Source organism: Myxocyprinus asiaticus, chromosome 20, assembly GCF_019703515.2.
Source record: "Myxocyprinus asiaticus isolate MX2 ecotype Aquarium Trade chromosome 20, UBuf_Myxa_2, whole genome shotgun sequence".
Lineage (NCBI taxonomy): Eukaryota > Metazoa > Chordata > Actinopteri > Cypriniformes > Catostomidae > Myxocyprinus > Myxocyprinus asiaticus.
In genome coordinates, this window is record NC_059363.1 from 34629768 (window position 1) to 34655520 (window position 25753).

A 25753-nucleotide genomic window follows, 5' to 3' on the forward strand; every position below is an offset into this window, starting at 1 on the left:
ATTCTTCTGAACACATATTTAATGGAATTTATGAGCATTTTGTGTAAAATTTGATATTTACCCAAAGAATTATCAACCGATGAACAAAACTGGGAGCTCTCCTGCACAACGTATGCACAACATATGCTCTCATGTTCTAACCAGCACACATGTGTGTAACACAGCGGGCGTCGCAAAGCTCCGGTCTTAAAAGGGCCATGTCCAAAAGCCATTTTACACATCTGCCCCAAGTATGATATGCCTATCATCATTCTTTTGTCTGTATTCTACCCATTAACCCTCTTTTAACACCAATCTTTGCAGTAGTATCAGTCCAGTTTATGACTAGTTTAATTACATGTAATTTCTCTACTTCACAAGCATTACAGTTTATATTATATTGTATTGGATGTCTTTGTATTGTTCTTACTGAATAGTTGCAGGGCTTATCTGTGATCATTTCTGCTTGCAGATTTTATTTTTGTTCTTCTTCTTATTATTATTCTGATATATAGGTTTTGTTAAAACTGTATTCATATCTTTTGAATGCATTGTTGAATTTAAAATAAAATTGTTATGCATCATCAACATTGTTTCCTGAGGATACCTGGACTGTTTGGAGACAGTGCCACCTATAGTTAAAAAGATAACCCACACTTGTGTACTGACTCTAAAATCAGCATGTCTCTTACCATGGCTAAACTATGTCAACTGAGTGGCACAGTATGTAAGGTTCTTGGCTATAGTACCAAGGGTTGTCAGTTTGATCCCCACCTCAGCAGGTCATGCATTAGACATTTTTGTATTGTGCTTACTGAATGGTTGCTGGGCTTTTCCCCAATCAGTTGTGATTTTCATCTTTGTTGAAAAGTTGCTTGAATACGAAGTTGATTATGATGACTGCTATGCTTGTTATTGCTACGCTGCTAAAGTTGTGGCTTTGTGGTGTAGTGGATTGTTCCAGTGAAGTGTTCTTTGAATTGTGGAACAGAAAGTTCTAGGTTTGAAACTGTCTAAGGGTAACTTGTCATTTGGTGTTTGCTTGCTCTGTATATCATATGCACACTTTGGGTTATGCAGTGGTTGCTATGTTTGTTCTTAGACCTGTAGTTGCTGCTTGCAGCTATATTTTTAACATTCTTCTTTTGTTTTTGGCAATTCATATTCTTCATGCATATCACCACTTACTGGGCAGGGAGATGAATTAATAGTAAAATATTACTTAAATGTTGATCTATTAGACTAAAATGCATTCATATTTTATCTGATTTTAAATCGATTTCAAAATTCATACTGATGTCAGATTGCATGCCATTTTGCTTTTCAGACTGCAAAATCTGAATTAATATGAGGCACATATGCCAAAAAATCTGATTTTTGATGTCTGTCTGAAAGCATTAATTGACTGTTTGTCTTTTGTTGTGCCAAGCAAGCGTTATCTCTTTCTCGGGCGGAGGAATCTCTGCAAGGCCCATGTCGTGACTCTGAGGACGCCATAGACCAGCCAGAAATTCTCACTTCCTGTGCCCTCACGGACACCATGCACGATCTCCTGGCACATCTCCACCAGGCTGACCTGTTAGCAGATGTAGGGGAACCCTACCAGCCCTGTTCCTCAACCATCCTTAAACAATCCATCATGGAGATGGACCTCAGCCACATCCATCGCTCCCCACAATCCCATAAACTCCAGACTCCTATTGGGTCCTCCCTATTCTCTCGCTCTGGTCCCACACAGCCTCTCAACCTCTCTCAGCAGTCCAGGCACAGGTCCTCTAGTGAGTCGAGGGTCACGGCAACAAATGAAGCAATGTGTTTCCGAAGCACCTCAGACCGAGTAGGTCACTGTAAGCTGGGCAGCTGGTGGAAACAGGCACTGGAGACTCGACGGGCTTCTACAGGGCTGCTCCCTGCATTAGAGCAGGTCTCTCCTGTTACACAAGGTATATGGTGACCTAAAAAAATATATTTGGACACTTAAGCCATGCATAGATAACAAAATATCAAACCAAGTAGCGTTTATTTTAAAGAAAGCAAAAGCACACTTTTCAAGTGAAAGAAGGTTCACAAAAAGGAGGTTAATTTTAATTCTTAAATCAAGACAAAAAGTATTTGGGCACTTTCTGGTTGTCAAATTTAGTGCAACATGCACATAGTTAATGTGAACTACACCTGTGGTTACTCTGACAGCGCACCTGTGTGAACTTGAGGGTAAGTGAATTCAGACATCCACAAAAAAATTATCTTGAGAGTGAAACCAGTTTGTTAAAGGTAATTACAAAATAGTAAAGAAAAGTCTCTGAGCAAAAGTTTGTTTGCATTTGCAGATGCCACTTGGTTTGTTATTTTGTGATCTAATACAGTGATATTTATAAATTTCTATTTCTAACCTCTGACTTTATAACCTACAGAAAAACAGACATCTCCTGGCCCAAGAAGCCCCCAGCGTCATGGGCTCATAAGATTTTTAGATCTTCCAACCAGTTCAAGAGTGGAAAAACAAGAGGTCAAACAGATATACCTTGCTCATTTACATCTGATTTGTAGAAATAGAATCTGTATCACATTTTGAGAGAAACAAGTTAACTGAAGAGACTGTACAGAATACAGTCTTGCCTATTGGCCACATAGTGGCAGTATTGGATCAGTAAAGAGCATCAGGCAGGGCTGGTGTGCATTGCATGATTATTTATTTTCAACACAAAACCTTTTTACTAAATTTATCTAAATTGCAAATCAGTCTTTCCATGGATCTTACAAATATTACTGCTAGATTGGTAATAATTGTTAATATTCAATGCTTTTAACTCTTTAAAAAAGTCTTTAAAGACCCCTACACACTTCCTACAAAATCTGGCCAAAATGAGATGTTTTTGCATTCGTTTTTGTGATTTATAACAGCTCGCAAGTGCGAAATTTTGGGAAAACTTCTTACTGGTTGCTTAACACCTTCTTACTGCCATTGGTCAGACCTGGAGCTCCACCTACTTTGAGGCCGACAGCTAATTCCTTTTACATTCTTCTATCAGTCATGATCAGTCAACATGAACGAGTTTTTGGCTTAATTAGTCTACAAAAGGAATGAAACCTACTCAAATATTCTTAAGTGCACATTCACTCATGTGCCATCTGCAGCCGAAAGCCATTTTACACATCTTCCCAAAGTAAGATATGCCTATCATAATTCTTTTGTCTGTAGGCTATTCTACCCATTAACCCTCTTTTAACACCAATCTTTGCAGTAGTATCAGAGTTTAATCAGTTTAATCGCATATTATGGCTGCTTATAGCATGTTAGAGCATTAGCGCCATTAATTCAGAATGTAAACAAGACAAATTATGCATTTTGTACTGCATATATTAGGGATGTGCCCGAAACCGAATACCTTATTCGGAAAGGCACGAATAATGACTTAAAAAGGAATAATGAATTCATCTGAATAATACAAAAAATATTCAGAAGACTGATCATCCAACGAGCACAGGTATTAAGTGATATTTTAAATAAAAATATCCAAAATGACAAAGCAATGATGAGTGTGTGAAGCCAATATTATTACAGTGTAAACCTTATGAATGAAAATTCGCACGGTGTGATTTCAAGTTCATTGGATGGCCGCGGACTTGACTAATCTTGATCTAATCTTCTCAAAAGTAACATTAACTCAGAGACTGTATCATACACATTTTCCACTTCTTAAAATGTCTGTTAACACCAACTGTTGCACACAATTCACACGTAAGTATCCATAAACCAACCTGAGCACAATGTTGAATTCCTGACCAGAGAAGTGATGATTTTACAGTGGAGCTCGTCTGTCTGTCTCTTAAAGCTGACCACATTTATATCCACATCATCAATTAAGGTAATTGCATGGTTTAGCCTGTATTCCCAAAGAGATTAAATGCTCCGTATAGGTTTAAATACTTGTAAATATGTTCAGAATATTCCTGCACATGCAAGGAGGATTGCAGAGAAAACAAAACAAAACAACAACAGTGACCATAATGTATATAATAATCATTTGCATCATAAATACACTCAGTGGCAACTTTATTAAAGCCTGTACATCTGCTCAGTCAATCTTGTGACAGCAACACTTCTAAGATTTTAAGCTACATTCACGCCATGTCGCAATTACCAGTTGGCAACTCGGAAAATCCATTCAGAGCTGTTCATGCCCTGGGAACACGGAATTATGCGTTTCTATGGTAATACAAAAAGTAATAGTGGTTATGCAAATGCCTTATTAATGCTGCCTTCATGTGCTATCAGAATTATCCTACTTCCCACTTGTGAAGTGGTAATTACCAATATGTTGTGTCCACGTTCTTTGTTGTCGGAAAGAACAGGAAACATAGACGACGGCAGGTTCAGTCATACATATTTCTTGAGAAACTTTTATTTTGACACCATAATGCATATCACTCAGTTAGCTTGCTGACAATAAAGGAATTTTGGTCAAATACAAGCTATTTTCACAGTGTAAAAATTTACAACATACATAGAATAGTTGTTGATATACATAAATGAAATTGGCCAAAACACTAACAATTAGCTGTATTTAGAAAAATGAGCAAAACCTGTCATTCACTACAGAAACTGTACTCTCCTCCACCATGTTGAAAGTTTAGGACTCCTCCCATCTCGGAAACTCAGGTATCAAAATTATCTCAGAGTTTCCCAGTTGTAATTATGACTTGAGGGGTCATTCATGTGCATCTTCCGAGCGGGAAATTCGAATTTATGATAATTCCGATAGCACGTGAAGGCAGCATAATAAATGTATAGTTTATTAAGACATTTGATGGTTATCTAACACTGTACTAGCTACAATAAACTGTACTGTAAGTCTTTCGTTTATTTTCAGACTAATTTTGCATTATTAAGACTATAATAATAGTCAATTATACTAATTATTACACAGAAATATTACGAGATATCTACTTAACTACTACTGCTGAAGCCGCCACCATTTTGAGTGTTTCATGACATTGACATTGCAGCAGTCAGGTGGTACAAGCCGGAGTTCTCAGAAAATTCAGAGTTTACAAGTTGTAATTATGAGTTCTACAAGGACGTGAACGCTTTTTACAATAATTACATGGCGTGAATGCAGCATTAGGCCCCTTAATATAAAGTTAGCATCGTTGATAATGTTCAAGGAAGTTTGATCAGTTTTTGTGTTTTCCTTTGTGACTGCAGGCAGTGAAAAATGAATTATCAGGTCGGAGAGGATCATTTAATTTGAACACTAATCAGATGGAGCACAGATCAACTTCTCATCGAGGCAGACGAGGAAAGACTGGCAAACGAATTAAATGAACATAAACATTTGCATATGTCCCTGTATTGCAGAAGCTCTCAAGTTTACACAGATGAAAATCTGTAGAAAATTCTTGTGAAGTTTTTTCATGAACATGGAGGCCACTCCCATTTTTTGTAATATCATTTTTAATTTCTGTACTTTGAATTAAGAATATTACTGAGAATAAAATGTCAGTGGGACTGCAGTTCATTAACTTTAGAGAATACATTTTTAAGGCACAGTATGTATACAGCCTACTGCACAAAGATATTTGCCCACCTAAAACAAATGCTACCATTTGTAAAAACACTTACCAAAAATGAAAATTCTGTCTTTCACCCATCCTCATGTCATTCCAAACCCATGATTTCTTTCATCATGCAATACTAAAGGATACATTTCCATACAACAAAATGACTAGGCTTCAAAAAGGGCAAAAAATACCATATCTGTAGTCTATACAACCTCCGCACCTTTGTCCATGCACATATTCAAACGTGTGCATCAAGTCATCTTGCAAAAGGTTTCATGTTAATGACAAAAAGCACCATTAGTTCTTGCCCATCTCATGATGAGCCAAATTCAGTGAATATCAATTACATTAACTTAAATTTCAGTCTGTTCATCAAACAAAGCTATTATATGGCTTCAGACTTGGAATATAGCACATGGGCCATATGCACTCTTCTTATGGTGTTTTTTTTCTATTTTCTTTTTTTCTTTTTGTGCTGAAGAGTATTTTTGGGTATTCCCTAGATGTTCCCTTCCTTGCAAAAACAATCCATTTTACTTGCCATATTTACTATTCAGTTTAATTTACTCCTATTGCTGGTCCCTAAATTTCCATACCAGCATGTAATGTTGAAACACAGGATACTCTCCACAAGACTTGTATACACCATTTGAAGAATGTCTTTACTCACACTAAAGCTGTTTAATTTCCTGAGAAGGTACAGTCTTTGCATTGCTCTCTTATAAATGTAATCTGTATTTTTGGAAAATTGTAAATTATTATCTGTGATCATACCGAGATATTTAAATTCTTCAACCATTTGAACAACCTGGTCATTAATTATTACAGGCGGACATAAAGACTTCAATTCACCTTGTCTATGAGTAATGAGTTCTTTTGTCTTGTTGTCATTTATCAGCAGATAACTTTATTGACACCATTGCATATAAAGTACTAATTTGCATATAAAGTACTAATAAGTACTAATTGTTCTTATATAAGCATTCCAGTCTATCATTATCATCATCTCTCTGCATTAACCCAACCAGTACCATGTCATCTGCATATTTAAACAGACAAAGATTGTCATCATGGATCTGCATTTCATTAACGTAAACAGAAAACAGAACGGGAGAAAACACAGCCTTGTATATATATATACATACTGTATTTGACTGTGAAAGTAGATTTAAAGTGCAAAAGGACTTACATTTTGATATGTTTCTCACCCACACCAATCATATCGCTTCTGAAGATATGGATTTAACCACTGGAGTCATATGGATTATTTTATGCTGCTTGTATGTGCTTTTTGGAGCTTTAAAGTTTTGGTCACAATTCACTTGCATTTTGTTGACCTACAGAGCTGGTATATTCTTCTAAAAATCTTTGTTTGTGTTCAGCAGCAGAAAGAAAATCATACACATCTGGGATGAGGGTGAGTAAATAATGAGATAATCTTAATTTTTGGGTGAACTATTCCTTTAAGCTCTGTGGACATAATTTTGAACCACTATACCTAATACAAAGGAAAAGGGACATGTGTAGACTACAGCACTGCTTAAAATAACTGTCACACCAAATTGTCTGTGCAATGTTATTTTCAATCTTTCAACTCATAGGAACATTAAAATCTACATTGCATGAAATACTGTATGTTTATTATGATTAAACATGATTAATTTATTTATTTATAAATGTAGGCCTCTATATATATATATATATATATATATATATATATATATATATATATATATATATATATATATATATGTATATATAAACTCAGCAAAAAAAGAAACATCCTCTCACTTTCAACTGCTTTTATTTTCAGCAAATTTAACATGTGTAAATATTTGTATGAACATAAAAAGTTTCAACAACTAAGACATAAACTGAACAAGTTTCACAGACATGTGACTAACAGAAATGGAATAAGGTGTCCCTGAACAAACGGGGGGTCAAAATCAAAAGTAACAGTCAGTATCTGGTGTGGCCACCAGCTGCATTAAGTACTGCAGTGCATCTCCTCCTCATGGACTGCACCAGATTTGCCAGTTCTTGCTGTGAGATGTTACCCCATTCTTCCACCAAGGCACTTGCAAGTTCCTGGACATTTCTGGGGGTAATGGCCCTAGCCCTCACCCTCCGATCCAACAGGTCCCAGACGTGCTCAGTGGGATTGAGATTCGGGCTCTTTGCTGGCCATGGCAGAACACTGACATTCCTGTCTTGCAGGAAATCATGCACAGAATGAGCAGCATGGCTGGTGGCATTGTCATGCTGGAGGGTCATGTCAGGATGAGCCTGCAGGAAGGGTACCACATGAGGGTGGAGGATGTCTTCCCTGTAACACACAGCATTGAGATTGCATGCAATGACAACAAGCTCAGTCCGATGATGCTGCGACACTGCCCCAGACCATGACAGACCCTCCACCTCCAAATCGATCCCGCTCCAGAGTACAGGCCTCGGTGTAACGCTCATTCCTTCGACGATAAACGCGAGTCTGACCATCACCCCTGGTGAGACAAAACCGCGACTCGTCAGTGAAGAGCACTTTTTGCCAGTCCTATCTGGTCCAGCGAAGGTGGTTTGTCTGGTAAGGACCTGCCTTACAACAGGCCTACAAGCCCTCAGTCCAGCATCTCTCAGTCTGTCGCGGACAGTCTGAGCACTGATGGAGGGATTGTGCATTCCTGGTGTAACTCGGGCAGTTGTTGTTGTCATCCTGTACCTGTCCCGCAGGTATATATGATATTTGGATGTACCGATCATGTGCAGGTGTTGTTACACGTGGTCTGCCACTGTGAAGATGATCAGCAGTCCTTCCTGTCTCCCTGTAGCACTGTCTTAGGCATCTCACAGTGGACATTGCAATTTATTGCCCTGGCCACATCTGTAGTCCTCTTGCCTCCATGCAGCATGCCTAAGGCACGTTCATGCAGATGAGCAGGAACCCTGGGCATCTTTCTTTTGGTGTTTTTCAGAGTGAGTAGAAAGGTCTCTTTAGTGCCCTAAGTTTTTATAACTTTAACAGCTTACAGACGGTAGGCAATTATGGACAGTGTCTTAACGACCGTTCCACAGGTGCATGTTCATTAATTGTTTATGGTTCATTTAAACCCTTTACAATAAAGATCTGTAGTTATTTGGATTTTTACAAAATTATCTTTAAAATACAGTGTTCTGAAAAAGGGACGTTTCTTTTTTTGCTGAGTTTATATATTAATGTACACGATCAACTGATCTGTTAAGCAATATACTGTACCTAGGCTACTTGATAATGACTTGCTTGCTAATGAAAGAAATTAAAGCACTGGTATCAGCCCTAATGAATTGTCCTGCCATAAAACTACAATGTAATAAATGCAAAGGCCATCAGATCTTTGCTGTATTTTGCGGTGCGCCTCTGCTGCAGAGTCCAACTGCGCAGCTGCAGCGCCAGAGCTCGAGGCGGGCTGACAACACAGCTGAGACCAAAATGGCAATGGATAATTTTATATTTGCGCAATGCATCCTTTATTTTTTAGCCTTCGTATTTGGCTTTATAGCGGTTGTACCGCTTTCGGAAAACACGGATGCTTTTCGGGGGAAATGTCTGCTTTTTACGCGGGGTATGTGGCAGAACGAGAACATCACAGTATCAAAGCAGCGCTTCATCATTGAGGAATGGGGACCACAGTCATCCTGCAGCTTCATCACGGCCGTCGGGATCGCTTCTCTCATCCTGTCAGCCGTACAAGCCTGGAGACTGCTGTTGTTCATCTGCAAAGGCCACGATGAGTGGGTGACGGTTTATTTAATTTCATTACATTTGATGTCTCACATGTATTTAATCCGTGCCAGTGATGTGATTGGGATGCCGAAAGCATCAGGGGAAAGGATGCATGGATGCAGTTATGTTATACAGCGCCAAATAGTAGCATATTGTTAAGCATTTCATTTAACACTTGTTTGTATATGAAAAATATGTTAAATTACATACGAAAATATTACATAATTTGTGATTAGTTAGTTTATGGCCTAATATGAGAATGTCTTTAGATGGTAGTGGCCATACATGTTAATGGATTAGCAGTCTGCGTTGCCAACTGCTTGGATGAAACTGACTGTATTGATTATTGCTCATGTGCTTTCTGTTTCTACCCAGTCTCCCATAATAGGCCATAGTGGTTTCCTTTCAATAATGATTGTTAGGCAAACCACTCTTTGAATAAATAAAGTTATACTTGATTCTCAGGTTAAACCACTAGACAGTCTGAGCAACAATATTATTTTGTGCTTTCTCAGTAATATTATAAACACAATAATGTAATAGTAATGGGATTTTAGAAACCATGATTTTTAAAGGAATAGTTATAAATGAAAATTCTGTTATCATTTAAATACTGTCATGTCTTTCCAAATCCATAAAATTCAATCTGTTTTCATAGAATCACGTTACAATATCTATATTTTTGCTAAAAGTGCCTTGTTCCACATTTTGCAGAAGTTTCCTAGTGAAATAAATGCTGGAGGTGCTGCAACAACGATTAATTGTATTCCCTTTTATACAAATCACGAGTAAAATGGCAGATTATCAGTTCATTTTTGACCTGTTCCCCACACAATGCAATCTCATGACATCTAAACACTTTTACTATAGTACATGACATTTTATGTTTGAATTACGTAATAAGGAACTACATTTACAAGCTTGTTTGAGTGTGCTCAAGTTGTGTGGCTCAACTGGTAAGTGTTGCACTGCCAGTCCAAAGAACACACAAGTCACACGCTGTAACGATGGCAATGACAAAGACGATGACCATGAAGTAAAGAACCCAAGTGCAAATTTATTCCAACTGTGTAATCTATAAACCCTAACTACAAACGTAAATAAAACATAAACTTGACATATACTTGAACTAACAACCAAAGTTACAACACACAATACCTAACAAAGGACAATGAAAAACATGAGGGTTTAAATACTTGGACATGGGAAAACATAAACATATGAGCAAACAGAACTCTAAACAAGAAAATCAAACAATGAACCAATGAAAACAAGACACACGATCATGGAGGGAAAACAGTACATCACATGACCAGGAACAATGACATGACATGATTCAGGAACTAAACTCCTCAAAATAAAAAGACATGAAGAACATGAATCAACAAAATACACATGACATATCCCCCCAATAAGGGGTGGCTCGCGACGTCTCAACACATGAACAAAACACATAAAACATGGCATAATTTTCAAAGTTCAGTAGGGAGCTGGGGGGGGGGGGGTCTTGAGGCATAGCTTGGCAGGGCATGGAGCATGGGATCAGGGCAGAGCCAGTGGGGGGTGGAGCCATGAGAGGCTCAAGGGGTGGAGCCATGCAAGGTGGAGCCATGAGAGGCTCGAGTGGAGAACTGGATACCCAGAGAGTAGCCGAAGACTCGAAGGGCCATGGTGGAGCCGGAGGCAGGGAGGACCAAAGCGGCGCCGGAGGCTCGGAGGAGCAAGGCGGAGCTGGGGGATCAGAAGATTGAGGCGGAGCCGGTGGGACTGAGGACCAAGGTGGAGCCGTAGGGAAGGAGGTCCCCAGTGGAGCTGACGGATCAGAGGGACAAGGCGTAGCCAGAGGATCGGAGAGCCAAGGGGGAGCCAGGTGACTGACATGCTCAGGCGTGGCTGTGACGTGGCGTGGAGCATGTTCAGGCATGGCTAAAGATGGCGCTAGCTCGGCGGCCATGACGTGGAACTCTGGCTCGGCGGCCATGACGTGGGACGCTGGCTCATCAACCATGATGTGGGACTCCGGCTCGGCATCCTCCTCCCCTACAGTGAATGTAGAATCTGCAGGGCAAGGTCGATTTACTGAGCCAGGCGGTAAGTACTCCGACCACCAGGCATCAGGGAGGAAACTGGCTCACTCAAACCTGCCCAGAAAATGTCCTTGAGGGTTATTTCATTAAAGTCCACCCGGCAGGCCAGAGAGCAGAAGTCTTCCACGTAATCCTCTAGGGGACAACTCCCCTGACGTAGGCGTAGGAGTCAGACTGCTGGGTTCATATTGTGTAGGTCAGGTATTCTGTAACGATGTTGCTGGCACTGGCAATGACAAAGACGATGACCATGAAGTAAAGAACCCAAGTGCAAATTTATTCCAACAGTGTAATCCATAAACCCTAACTACATATGTAAATAAAACATAAAAATAAACTTGACATAAACTTGATTTGACATAAACTTGAATTAACAACCAAAGTTACAACAACACAAAATACCTAACATAAGACAATGGAAAACATGAGGGTTTAAATACTTGGTCATGGGAGAACATAAACCAATGAACAAACAGAACTCTAAACAAGATAATCAAACGATGAACAAATGAAAACAAGACACATGAACATGTAGGGAAAACAGTACATCACATGACCAGGAACACATGACATGAAACAGGAATGAAACTTTTCAAAGTAAAAGACATGAAAAACATGAATCAACAAAAAACATTACACACGTCAGCCAAAAATGTAATAGAAGCACACAAAATTTTGTGGTTGCTTCATCAAGTCCTTTTTTTTGCATCTCACATATGCTTTTTATGACACTATCAGTTAGGTTTAGGTTTAAAGGTATAGTTCACTCAAAAATGAAAATTATCTTTTTATCTACTCACTATCATAATGTCCTAGGTGTGTGACTTTTTTTCTTGACTAGAACACATTTGAAGAAAAATAGAAAAAAATATCTCAGCTCAGTAGGTCCTTAAAAAGTGGATGGTGATCCAATTTTTGAAGCTCCAAATATCACAGATAGTCAGCATAAACGTCATCCATACGACTCCAGCTGTTAAATTAATGTCTTCTAAAGTGATAATACGATCGCTTTTGGTGCAAAAAAAGACAAATATCTAAGAACTTTTTAACTGTATTCCAACGCTTCCAGTAAGAGTGTGGAGCTCAAACGGTCTCTTGTGTGACATATTCGTGTTGCCATGTTACGGACATAATCTCATGTTCTCCTCTCTGTTGAGACATCCAGGAAAAGCACACAAACACACAATTGTGACTAAATAAATACAGATCTAAACCAAAACCAACAAATCTTCTGTACAGCATTCTTCCTACTCACTTGTAAACTTGGGTTTGGAATGATATTAGGGTCATTTTTTTTTTTTGGGTGAACAGTTCTTTTAAGTGTTTTGAACAGTGTAAATTTAATATCTCTCTCCTTTATTTATGCAGCTCTATCTTTAATGCCTTCCTGAACCTACTCATCAGCACATTTGTAGTGTTTGCTGTGTTCCTGTCCAGCACAATAGTCAGTGTGGGCTTCAATCTATGGTGTGATGCCATCACAGAAGGAGGCAGTATGCCCAGCAGGTGAGCATGGCTTTCAAGTACTGTATCCACTGAATGCTTCACGATTAGCTTGGACGTTTGCTGCTTTAACATTGTATGTTTATAGATTTTCCATTTTAGATTGGCTTTATGGGCAGGTTTATACCTGTGTCTGTACCTTGGAAAGAGCCCCAGTTACAGAACTTTTTCAATGGATGCATGCAGCTTTAAATGAACAACATCCTTTTGATAAATGAACCACTCTTTATTTCTAGCTGTGAGGATCTTCAAGACACTGATCTCGAACTGGGGTTGGACAACTCTGCTTTTTATGACCAGTTTGCTATAGCACAGGTTGGTCAGCTGAAAATACAAAATGTGTAACAACTGCAGGAGTAGTGCAGGGTTCATTTGAAAAATGTTGGCTTGACAAAACCAGCATACTAATATTCTGTTTGAACATATCCTTTAAAGACCAAAATGTTGACTCTAACTCCTCCCAGAGCTTTCAAACTATATCCACCAAATTAGGCACAGACCTTCAGCCTGTTCTGGCATAGTCTGATATTACTTTTTAGCTGATAAGGCTTAACTTTTGTTTTGTGTGTGTGTGTGTGTGTGTGTGTGTGTGTGTGTGTGTGTGTGCGTGTCAACAATCCCATAAACGTCTACTGAAAATCTAGCAAACACCTATAGCAATGTCCTAGCACAGTGGTTTTCAAATTGGGGTCCAGGGACCCCCGAGGGGCCGCAATAGCATGTTAGGGGTTCCATGGAAAATTTAAGAGAAAAAGACATTGTAAAAAAGTAAACATCTACCAAATTTAACATTTCTCTATAAATGAATAGAAAAAAAAAAATGTGGCATACAATGGCAGCTTAAAGGGGTCTTGACATGAAGAATAAAATTGTCCTTGATCTTTTGACATATAACAGGTCATTGTACTATAAAAACTTACTGTAAGTTTCAGAACTCAAAACTTCCTCATTACTGCAGAAAGACCATTTGTTGAAACCAAGCTGCCCAAACGACTTGTTCTCTACTTTCTCCACATTGTGATGTCACACTGCGTTAGACATTTGCATCTAACACATGACACATCTCCACAACAACACATCAATGCCTACTTTACGTTATCACTTCTGTAGCCCCGCCCAGTAGTAGTGGTAAAAAATATTTTACTGTTTTTTGTGCAAATAAATTTTACTAATATTACAAGTGAACTTCAGGGAACATGTTAAAATAATAATAAAAAACGTCATGTCATGTATATAAAAAGTAATATATATATATATATATATTATAATAATTTTCTCCCACTGAATAAATTATTTTTTATACATGAAAATACTATTGCTGCCTATTTATTTAGTAATAGGGTCCCTCACTATACAATTTAATAATTTAGGGTCCCTCATAAAAGGATCATCATATTTGGGAGTCCCTGGCATCAAAAACTTTGAAAACGCCCGCCCAAGGCAAGCATCCAGAGCACCCTAGCAACGGACTAGTAATGCCCTAGAAACCAGCCAGAACCCCATAGCAACCACCTAGCAATGCCCTAGTAACATCATAGCAAAACCAGAGCAACATAAAGCAACTATCTACAACACCCTAGCAATGCCCTATAGCAGGGGTGCTTAAACTTCTATGGATTGAGATATACTTCTTCATAATCATATTATAGCATGATTTACTATACACAATATATACATAGTCTGTAGTGAAATTTGGCGATTGTTTATACCTATTTTGATTCCACAACAAATAATAATATATATATATTTTTAATTATGTAAGCATTGTTTTAAGTTAATTCAAGTAATTATTCAAGACAAGTCAATAGTTTGTAAACAAATAAGAACAAAGAAACAAACAAATAAAAATATTAAAACAAATTAATAGAAATAACAAAACAAATAAAAATATAAAAACATTAAATACAAATAAATGAAAAACAATAGGACAAAATAATTCTAATTAAGAAAACTAAAAATTAACAGCAATAGCTTATCAAGTACTGTAGTAAACATTCAGAAAGAAATTAAATGTAACATAAAACTACTAGCGACTGGTCTTCACTGTTTGATTATATTCCATTAATACTTTTTAAAGCTACTAAATTTATCCTGCCAAAAGCAGTGAGTGGTTTATTTGTTTTCTTGTTATTATTGTTTGATTAATATTAACAACATACTTACAGCAACAGGTCTATTAGGTTACATTTATACTTCAAGTCCGACATTTTGATTCAGATCCGCTTTTTTGTCACACTGTTAACATTCACTTTAGACATACTGACTTTATCTACATTTTAAAAATACAGTTTGAAAACCACTGTGCTAGAATATTGCTATAGGTGTTTGCTAGATTTTCAGTGGACGTTTATGGGATTGTTGATGCACACACACACACACACACACACACACACACACACACACAAAACATAAGACAGACATTTTTAGCGGAATTTTGAAGTGTATTTGACCACTTATCCGCATTATCACGAACGCTCTCGGAGCACACATGCATGTAAAGCGCACACACATAGGCCACCTGTCAGTCAAACAGTGTGTGGCTACAGAAGCAAGAAATAAAGTCAGTGTTTAATATCTTTGATATTTGTGTATTTTCTCTCTCTTCTCTCTTTCCCTTTTGACCTGTTATCGAGATCGACCAGTGGTTCTCTTGAGATCGACGTAATAAGCACCCCTGCCCTATAGCAATCAGTCAGAACACCCCAGCTAGAAATGCCTTAGAAATACCCTAGAAACCATCTAAAAAACTCTAGGAAAGCCCTATCAACCACCTTGAAAAACCCTAGCAACCAACAAGAACACCCTTGCAACCACTTAGCAATGCCATTGCAACCAGCCAGAACACCATAGCACCTTCTAGCAAGGTCTACATTCCTTCACACTTTAAATCTTTCTTTAAACTGTACTAATATTCAAACCACAAGGTCTATATAACATTCAAATTTCAAAATGACCTACAGACAGTTTTAAACTTCCAGGCAAGGCTTTGTCAAGCCAATATTCAATATTTATCTTGACAAACTTTCGTTTTCAAGTTGCTGTTGTCACACTGCTTATAACCAATGTTTATTATGAATTTAACAGCCTTTTCTGCTCTCTCTAGTTTGGGTTGTGGGCAGCCTGGCTGACTTGGCTAGGTATCACCATCATGGCCTTTCTGAAGGTCTATCATAACTACCGTCAAGAAGATCTGGTTGATAGCTTAATCCATGAGAAAGAGTTCCTACTCGGACGCTCCTCACGTCGGTGTTCTGATCTGGTAGACGAAAAGAGTGGCATGATATGATCAACTCAGCATGCATGTTACAACATAGAACCCCATTATAGTGTTACAGAACGTTGATTCCAGAACATTCTGAAGGAGTTTTTGCAGTTGACACAGATCGAATCTATGCACTGCCAAGTAAAATTTTATTCGTGAGCCTGACATTTCTCTGCATTTATACTTCTAAGGGACATCATCAGTTGAGCTCAACTTCAACCAGATGATCTTGAATAAAATTTTACTTGACATTCATTGATAATTTTTATCAAAATGCACATACACTTGTCTGGACAGAGCTAACACTCAGCACATTTACATATAGAGCTCCATACAACAATGTTTAGATGAAGTTGAAACACAATGCCCTGAAAAACTAATTAACAGTGATAACTCTGTACTGTGCTTATTTTAATGTTCTAGTGACTCCTGTGTGACATACAATCAAAGTCTATTTTACTGTAAATTTTATTACCACTTAAGGTTATACATAACTAAACAATTATTTTCTTCTAAAGCCTATTTATACCAGCTCTGGAAAGCAGCTTCAAATCAGTTTTCTATTCCATTAGTAACAAGCATTAGCTGAAGAGTTGGTCTTAGTACATCGTAGAGCTCAGGTAATACCACAGACAGTAATAATAATAATAAATCAGTTAGCATAGTGTTTGTTACATGCCTGGTTTTCTTTACTGTACTTTGCTTTTCTTTCCCTTCCAATACTTCCTGTATGTGTAACACAAATATAACCAAGTAGTATCCTTCTTACGTTATGGCATTGCTATTTTCAAATCATGCTTGCATGTACATGTACAGGATATAAAATGAACAGACAATATGGCAACACTAGTCTATGTTAAAATATTACATTGACAGAAACCAGTCATTATGATATGACATCATTCTCTGATGAAAGAGGGTGATCTCATTCGCATGCATAGAAATTCAGAAGTAAAGTGTGGTTCTAGCATACATACATTATTCTAAGTTTGAATAGACAAAGGTTTGGATACATACAATATCAACATATGGACAGCTTCTGAAATTTAAACCCTTTTACATATGAACAACTTTAAAGACTTACAAATAAAATATTAATAGAACATTTTATTGATCATATTGTATTTCTAATGAATGAGATTTTAAGGGAATCACATTTCTTTACTGAAGTTAACACATTTGCCTGATTTTACATTATGTCATACAAAGATTGCTACAAAACATATATAGAATTTCATTTATGAATACATTTGCCATTAAAAAGGTCATTCTTGGACAATTAATGATAAATGAATCCCTCAGGGATTGTGTCTGAATTTTGAGCTCTGTCTGATTAGTCTTCAGAGGATTCGTAAAGATTTATTTGTCTCATTTGTGCATCACATACATTAAAAGGGTTTACATTGGGGGGCCTGAATAGCTCAGTGGCAAAGACGCTGGCTACCACCCCTGGAGTTCGCTAGTTCAAATCCCAGGGCATGCTGAGTGACTCCAGCCAGGTCTCCTAAGCAACCAAATTGGCCCGGTTGCTAGGGAGGGTAGAGTCACATGGGGTAACCTCCTCGTGATCGCCATAATGTGGTTCGTTCTCGGTGGGGCGCGTGGTGAGTTGAGCATGATTGCCGCAGAGGATGGCGTGAAGCCTCCACACGTGCTATGTCTCTGTGGCAACGCACTCAACAAGCCACATGATAAGATGCACGGGTTGAAAATCTCAACTGGGATTCTTCCTCCGCCACCCGGACTGAGGTGAATCACTACGTGACCACAAAGACTTAAAAGCACATTGGGAATTGGGCATTCAAAATTGGGAGAAAAAGGTTTACAATTAGGATGCTGGGAAAACATTGGTATTGTATGTTTCAGTGTCTAGCCAAATATACAAAAATGTATGTATATATACACAAACCTACAGACACTAATAAGATCACATTGGATGAAATGTTAGACATTTGGAGGGCTAATTTATTGTTTTGCTTCATCAAAGCTGATTTTACGTGCTTTTCTACATGGAAACTTCAATGAGGTTTATGCCATTCCACTCAGTAGAGTTCACTATGATTTAAAGTAATTACATTTTTGATATGAAGTACTGTTGAGCATGCGTGCTGCAATAAAATTTGATGTATGCCCTTTTGGTATAAGCATCTTCTGCTAACTAAAGTTTGAACCCTAATGGAATATATTTCAGTTCAACCTGTTAGTTAATGCTGTGTGAGCATGAGCTATGTACGATTCATTGTATTTCTGAAACACACTCAAGCCCACATATTTCTGAGTAAAGATTATACATAATTAGTTTGTGCATCATTTTCTTTATTGTTTTGTATTGTGGATGCATCTCTGCAGCTTTGCAAGTAATTTATTCAGTTTATTTATTTTTGGGCTTTTATTAAATAAAAGCAGTAGCAGCAATACAAACAGCTAAGATGATTTTATTTTATAATAATACAAATCACATTTCTGATAATGAAGTTGAATGAAAGTTTTTATGCAGCTTGCAATTTTTAAACTAGTCATTACTTTTTACTTAGTGTGCACTTTACTGGTTTTGATTGGTGACCTATTGTATTTACAATAAAGAAAGGAGAAAAATAAAAAATACAGAAAACAAAGAATGTCAAAAAATCAGTCATACAATATGTATATATAAATAACCTACAGTAACCCATCATGACAATGTCCCATATTCTGTGAATCTTTTTTAGTGACGTGAAATATTCACGCACTTATATCCACTTAATTAGTTCACAGTGATTTGATGCAGGTCACAGTTTATTAATTATTTTTGTGTACCTTTTGCACTGGCTCAAAACAGTAGTCAAAGTGTGCACAAACCAGCAATTGTGACAAATACACCTGTGTGTGAAGAGGGCATTTCTACAATGGCACTGGCTTCTGAAACCCTTACTTTTGTATAATGCTGCTTCTAAATCATCCAAATAGTCATGGTCTTTATCACCTTTAAATGGAATTTAATAATATCATATTAAATAATGTAATGAAAATTTGCAATCAATAATGAAAAAAATTAAAATAAATAATACTAAAATAAATGACCACATTAAATCTTACAAATCCAATGTTTCAGCAAGTGCTCTAATATAAAATAAAACACAATCCAGTTAACAATTAGAAGACTGAGGCCTGAGGCAGACAGCAAGTTTTGTGATTATGGGAAATCATTGAAAACATTTTTATTGAGAGGAATCAACAAAAATGTATTGTCTTTAACTCTAAAAGTACATGTCTACCTGCATGTGTGCCATTGGAGAAAAGGTTCTCTTTCGTAGGAATTTGAGCTGCGTAATCACATTGGGAAATTCCCTGAGTGTTACGTGTCAGAGAGAATGCGGTTTTTACAGCCGTTATTTTCTGGTGTCGAAAAAAGATGGCATCTTGCATCCAATTCTGGATTTGAGACCTTTGAATTCCACTCTGATGAAATGTCAATTTAGAATGCTGATGCAGAAGCAAATAATGTCACAAGTGCAGCCGGGACACTGTTTGTGACAATAGATTTGAAGGATGCTTATTTCCATTATTAAATTGCGGCGAAGCACAGGTGCTTTCTCAGATTTGCTTTCGGGAGCAAAGCATATCAGTTTTACGTCCTTCCATTTGGACTTGCACTGGCACCACCACACACTTTCACAAAAGGCATGGATGCAGCTTTGATGCCCTTGAGGCTTCAGAACATCTTGTTGTTGATCAATACAACCTCTGCTGAGCCTTCTTCACAATGGAGTCTATGTGGGTGTCCCACTTCAGGTCCTGAGAGATGGTAGATACCTTTCTGAATGCTAGAGCTCCATCAACTAGGAAGCTTTATACATTCATATATTTTTGCTTCTTGGTGTACAGCGCGAGGTGAAAATCCAGTACACTGCCCTGTCGGTACAGTGCTGGATTGGGGCCAGGGTTGCCCCGGCAACTCTTAAAGTCTATGTTGCCACTATAGTGGCTGAGCATGCACTTATCAATGGAGTCTCTGTCAGTCGACATTCTCTTATCTCTTGTTTTATGCATGGGGTACGCAGGCTTAGATCTTTTCGTCCCGTCCGCGTTCGCTTATGGGATTTATCTGTTGTTTTAGATGCAATTTGGGGTGCTCAGTTTGAGCCCTTGGCAACATTCACTGATAAGTTTCTGACTCTTAATATGTCCCTGCTAGTAGTATTGCCATCATTTAAAAGGGTTGGTGATTTGCATGCCCTGTTGATCAATCCCTTATGTATGGATTTTGCACCAGGGTGTTCAAGGTGGTATTAAGACCTCATTTGGGCTACTTGCCCAAGGTCGTTTCTACATCATTTCGCTCGCAGAGCGGAGGAGGAGCATGAAAAATTGCATATGCTATACCCAGTTCAGGCACTGCAAGTTTATGTTGATCGTAATAGCCAGTGGCGTAAGTCAGAGCAGTTATTTGTGTGCTTTGGTGGCCGCAACAGGGGTGTTTCGGTGTCCAAGCAAAGATCATCTCATTGGCTTACTGATACAATTTCAAGTGCTTACAAAGCACGCGGTTTACCTTCGCCTTCGGGTCTTCGAGCCCATTCTACGAGGTGCGTCCTTGGAGGACATATGTATGGCGGCAGGGTGGTCCTCTCCGCATGCATTTGTTAGATTTTATAATCTGGATAAGGATTTGACTCCCACTTCCCAGGTTCTCTCTGTTGAAACAGGAGTACATTTATAATTCTCTTAATTTTCTACTGTTCGCATGACATGAATGTATATTGTTCCCAATGCGATTACGCAGCTCGAGTTCCTACGAAAGTGAACGTCTCAGTTATGTGAAATGTAACCCTGGTTCCCTGACTTCACGGCACCAAAAGGAGTGATTTTATGGAGCCCGTGACGTAGCTCCCTAGGGGCATCGATTAAGCGACACCAGCCAATAAATTGGCATGCTTGTACAAGAGCTTCAGATCACGTGACACCCAGGGCGTGTCCCAATGCAATTACGCAGCGTCCGTTCCCACTCAGGGAACCAGGGTTACATTTCACATAACAAAGATGTTTCGTGTGAAAACTCTGAAAACAATAGTCTTGTGATTGAGACCAAAAAACAATGACTGCAATTTGATTCCAGGGCGCTCATCTTTTATGCCTAGATACAATAAAGGCAAAAACATTATTAAATTCCCTTCAACCAGTCACAGCATTGGAGGAGCGAAGACTTCCGCTGTGCCGCTGGTTCAGGGACAGCCGCCAAAAGTATGACAAGCGCGCCATCTAGTGGTTATAGGTCACGCTGCAGGCAAGAGCCATGCATTAATCCCTCTGTCTGCCCATCTGTCGGCTTGGCAGCAGCTGAAGGGCACTTCGAACTGGTACTTCGAATGATAAAGCATGGTTATGTAATTAATTCAGGTGAATTTTTAAATTGAAAATGCTTGACAAGAAAATGGAAACCGAACAGCTGCAAATAAAAAGTAAGATTAAAAGACTTAACTTTAAAACTCGAGTTATAGAGTATTACAAAAGATAGAAAAAAAAATATTATAAAACGTAGTAAAACAAATTAATGCACCATTATTGGACTTATGCCAAGATGCTGGTACAGGTTCATGTCAAATATAAACTCAAATGTTTAAAGAATGATAAAGCAATCAGCTATGTAAAATGGCATTCTTTCATTTGCCAGTTAAATCTGGCATTGCATGACACAAAATATGGCCAATTTATCCTTGAAACAGTCTTGTATCTCTTTTAAGAGATGATTTGTAGAAGATCGAAACATTTGTGCTTAATGTAACAGCTTTGCCCTTTATTTGAAGTTGTAAACTAGATGCTAAAGGTATTGACATTGTGCCAGTACTTCTCTTTTCACATGTACATTGAAATATATTCATTAACAATGCTTAGTGTTGTTCTTTATATACATTTTTGATAAATGCATAAAATGCATATTTGTACTAAACATATTTGATTATTAGTAAAATAAATAGTATAGTCTTGCATTCCACAGACACATTCAACCACATTATGTACAGCAAATGCTTTAAAAGTAAAATGTCTGAATAAATAAAATATGATTTTACATAAAAAGCATAATTTATAATGAATAATTTACCATTGGTTGCAGTGTGCAAATTCTATAGAGCCTGTCTGATTTTAGGTCCAATGCTGACATTTAAAGGGAATAAAAAGGATAGTATCAAAACCTATGTATTATTTTGTTTAAGCTGGTCTGAAAATAAAAGCTTTCTTGGATGTACTGGAGCATATATCTATTGCCAGGTTCCTGAATCCATCCCTTGCATCAGTGCGTCATTGAAAGACCCAAGAAAGCCCTTTTTGGGCAGCTTTTTAAGTCTCTTGATAAAATAACAAACACAAATACATTTTGTATGCTCAAATTCAGCATACATTGAAAAAGTATTTTCCCCATTCCTGATTTCTTAAAAATATATATATAAGCATCCCCACACCATCACATTGTAGGTATGATGTTCTTTTTGTGGAATTATGTGTTTGATTTACGCCATATGTAACAGGACCCCTTTCTTCCAAACAGTTCCGCTTTTGACTCATCAGTCCACAGAACATTCTCCCAAAAGGTTTGAGGATTATCAAGGTGTGTTTTGGCAAAATTCAGACGAGCCTTAATGTTCTTCTGGGTTAACGATGGTTTTCGCCACTCTTCCATGGATGGCATTTTTGGCCAGTGTCTTTCTGATAGTGGAATCATAAACAGTGACCTTTATTGATGCGAGAGAGGCCTGCAGTTCCTTAGATGTTGTCCTTGGCTTTTTTGTGACTTCCTGGATGAGTCGTCGCTGTGCTCTTGGAGGACATTTGGAAGGTCGGCCACTTCTGGGAAGGTTCACTACTGTGCCAAGTTTTCTCCATTTGGAGATGATGGCTCTCATTGTGGTTCTTTGGAGTCCCAGTGCCTTTGAAATAGCTTTGTAACCCTTCTCATACTGATGAATTTCAGTCACCTTTTCCCTCATAATTTCTGTAATTTCTATCCTCCTTGACATAGTGTGCTACTGGGTGAGACCTTTTAGCCAACTTCATGCTGCTGAAAAAGTTATATTTAGGTGTTGATTTGATTGAACAGGACTGACAGTAATCAGGCCTGGGTGTGTCTAGTCCAGCTGAACCCCATTATGAATGCAGTTTCATAGATTTGGGGATTTAGTAACTAAGGGGCAAATACTTTTTCAAACAGGCCCAGTTGGTATTGGATAAGTTGTTTGCTTCAATAAATAACATTATCATTTAAAACTGTATTTAGTTTTTACTCAGATTGCCTTTGTTTTATGTTAGATTTTGTTTGAATTTTTGAAACAATTTAGTATCAGATAGACATAAAAACCGAAGAAATAAGGATGGGGCAAATACTTTTTCACTGTACTGTAGAACACAGGGAGTGTGCTTCTGAAGCAATCAACTTTTGAGATGAAACATTCTTTATACTAGGATAAATATTGACAAGCATTTATTTGAAAGCCTGTGCAAACATTTAATCATGGAAATTATGTATTGCATGTATGCAGTAAGCAGCGGTGGACTGGCCATAGGGAGAACCGTGGCGTTTCCCGGTGGGCCGTCCACGAAACGGGGCTGAACGGGCAGCGATAAGCTGAAATGGGTTGTGCCTAACAAGCACAGGCTGAAGACGGCCGCAAAACGGCGCCGCGATATGCAGAAAAGGACAGCGATACCACTTTTGGGCCAGTTTCTTTGTAAAATCCAGGCCCTATTTCTCTTCCCAGTCCACCCATAGCAGTAAGAATAAAAAAGAGCGGCACTTGCAAAAGTTGGTGCAGCCATGCACTTACTGTGCGGATTCTATCAGTGCATGCAATATGCATGTGTCAAAATGGTTTTTGCATGAAACCTTTTTGCATTATGACTTTTTTGTGACTATGCACATGGAATTATGCATGTAACCACTGTTACATGCATAATACATGCATATTCTTTCTACAGTACTACTATTAATTTAGTTTTCATTATCAAAGCCCAATACAGGTATATGTCTTGCATGCCTGTTTTGACTGATAATACTGACCTACAAAAAAATCAGTCGGGCTCTAACTCTGATGGACGGAATTCATTGCGTTCTCAGTATGTCCTGTATAGTTCCGAGAATAACGTTTTTTGTATTTTATTTTTTATATTCCTGCACAAGTATTCTTTGGAACAACAAGCATTCTTAAAAATTAGTATTATTTGTTTTAATAATTATATTAAAACACAGATTGCCCAGAACTGCTACAATGACAAAGAGCTACATAAAGAAGACTTGGATTATATACGGTTTCGTATAATGAGGATGTGGCAATTACTCTGCCACTACTGTATAAAGGGCAAAAACACACACCAACTTAATGGTGTGGAAAAGCTCATGGCCTTCAGTCAACTAGAAAACAAAAGAGGTGGATGTTGAACATCCTCAAAGACATCGACTGGTGGCTAGTCTCATTATAACAGTGAAAATAGAGCTGTTTCAAGCACTAAAAAATCAAGAAGCACACCTTATTTCTTTCTCTGTCCATTATAGATAACCCTGACCCATTATATTTCTCTTTGCCAGGTGTGACATTCCCAATGCATTGCCTGTGTTTAGACACTTTGTTGCCCCCTGTGGTCCTTTATGGTTATTGCATGGTCAGCCAGATCCAGCAGGCCCAGATGATCTGTTTGAATTGCAGCAGGTACACAGCCATTGCAGTCTGCATCTCCTCACAGGAACGGTGGGGTCTCCGTCGGTCTGTGCAGTACAGCGCTAGACCCAGTGCAGACAGCAGTAGGAACAGGCAGGTGAGCAGGGCCAAGTGCAAATGGCTCTGGGGTGTGTCATACACTGTGGAACATAAAGCCCACAAAATTCAAGGTCAAAAGCTAGATCTGGTGGCTACATGTCTGTCCCCCCAGTTATAATGGTTCCTATGCCCCTGCTTAAAACCACAGCACAGTACTATATCTCAAGCTACAAAATACTACATCGCATGCAAGAAAAGACATTCTCCAAACCTTAAAGGTGAATATGTAATTTCTGAGCCTCTAGTACAACCAAGTGGAATTGTAAAAACAACAACAACAACAACAACAACAAAAAAACAGTATATATAAATATATACTGTTTTCAAACAGGTTTCCAAAGCACTCCCCTCGTCTGGCATTGGTTTGCAAACAGATATTCCCGCCCTAAACTCACACCATTGGTTGTGCTAATGTTGCTATGTTGGGCTAGATGGGATTCTCAAATGAATGGAGCAATGTGTTGATAGTACCACAGAGCAACTGTTTACACTTTTTAGGGAGCCTTAACTCCATGCATTATACACAGCAGCAGCTAAACATTACGTTTTAAATTTGTGAAGTAATACATGTGAACACTTAAAACCACAGCTGTTCTGGCTGTTCTATGTCCAAGAATGCAAGCAAAGTAATCTGACATGCACAATATATAGAGCTTTATCATGCATTTCAGTGATCCACCACATTGTTCAACACATTTCTTACCTCCTAAACAGTCATAAGGAATGTCTGCAAACCCAACATAAAAAGTAATTATGAGGTTTAGGTCAACGGTGTAGGTTAGCCTCAAAGTATTTGTAAACTACCAACATTTCAAAATGA

The 25753-nt window shown here is 38.2% G+C and overlaps 3 protein-coding genes across 4 annotated transcripts in view; 2 read left to right on the plus strand and 1 right to left on the minus strand.

Annotated features, from left to right (window-relative positions):
• LOC127411215 (uncharacterized) overlaps positions 1-6346 on the plus strand; it is a 42862-nt gene extending 36516 nt beyond the window's left edge. Inside the window, exons 18-20 of the mRNA XM_051646614.1 lie at positions 1409-1922; positions 2391-2485; positions 5186-6346. Coding sequence (XP_051502574.1) covers positions 1409-1922; positions 2391-2485; positions 5186-5305 — 729 coding nt within the window. The 3' untranslated portion in view covers positions 5306-6346. The remainder of the gene's footprint in view (positions 1-1408; positions 1923-2390; positions 2486-5185) is intronic.
• A 2623-nt stretch (positions 6347-8969) lies between these two features.
• On the plus strand, positions 8970-20697 carry LOC127411239 (transmembrane protein 179-like). The gene is made up of 4 exons (XM_051646656.1): positions 8970-9306; positions 12754-12891; positions 13125-13203; positions 15992-20697. The coding sequence occupies exons 1-4, from the start codon at positions 9005-9007 to the stop codon at positions 16172-16174; spliced, it is 702 nt and encodes a 233-aa protein (XP_051502616.1). The 5' UTR covers positions 8970-9004; the 3' UTR covers positions 16175-20697.
• A 1205-nt stretch (positions 20698-21902) lies between these two features.
• The window catches only part of LOC127411236 (uncharacterized), a 46994-nt gene continuing 43143 nt past the window's right edge, over positions 21903-25753 (minus strand). The window contains exons 9-10 of one of the 2 annotated variants that reach the window (XM_051646652.1): positions 25637-25660; positions 21903-24974 (exon numbers count right to left, since the gene is read on the minus strand). In XM_051646652.1, coding sequence (XP_051502612.1) covers positions 24769-24974; positions 25637-25660 — 230 coding nt within the window. In that variant the 3' untranslated portion in view covers positions 21903-24768. The remainder of the gene's footprint in view (positions 24975-25636; positions 25661-25753) is intronic. The other variant, XM_051646653.1, reaches the window with a different exon arrangement.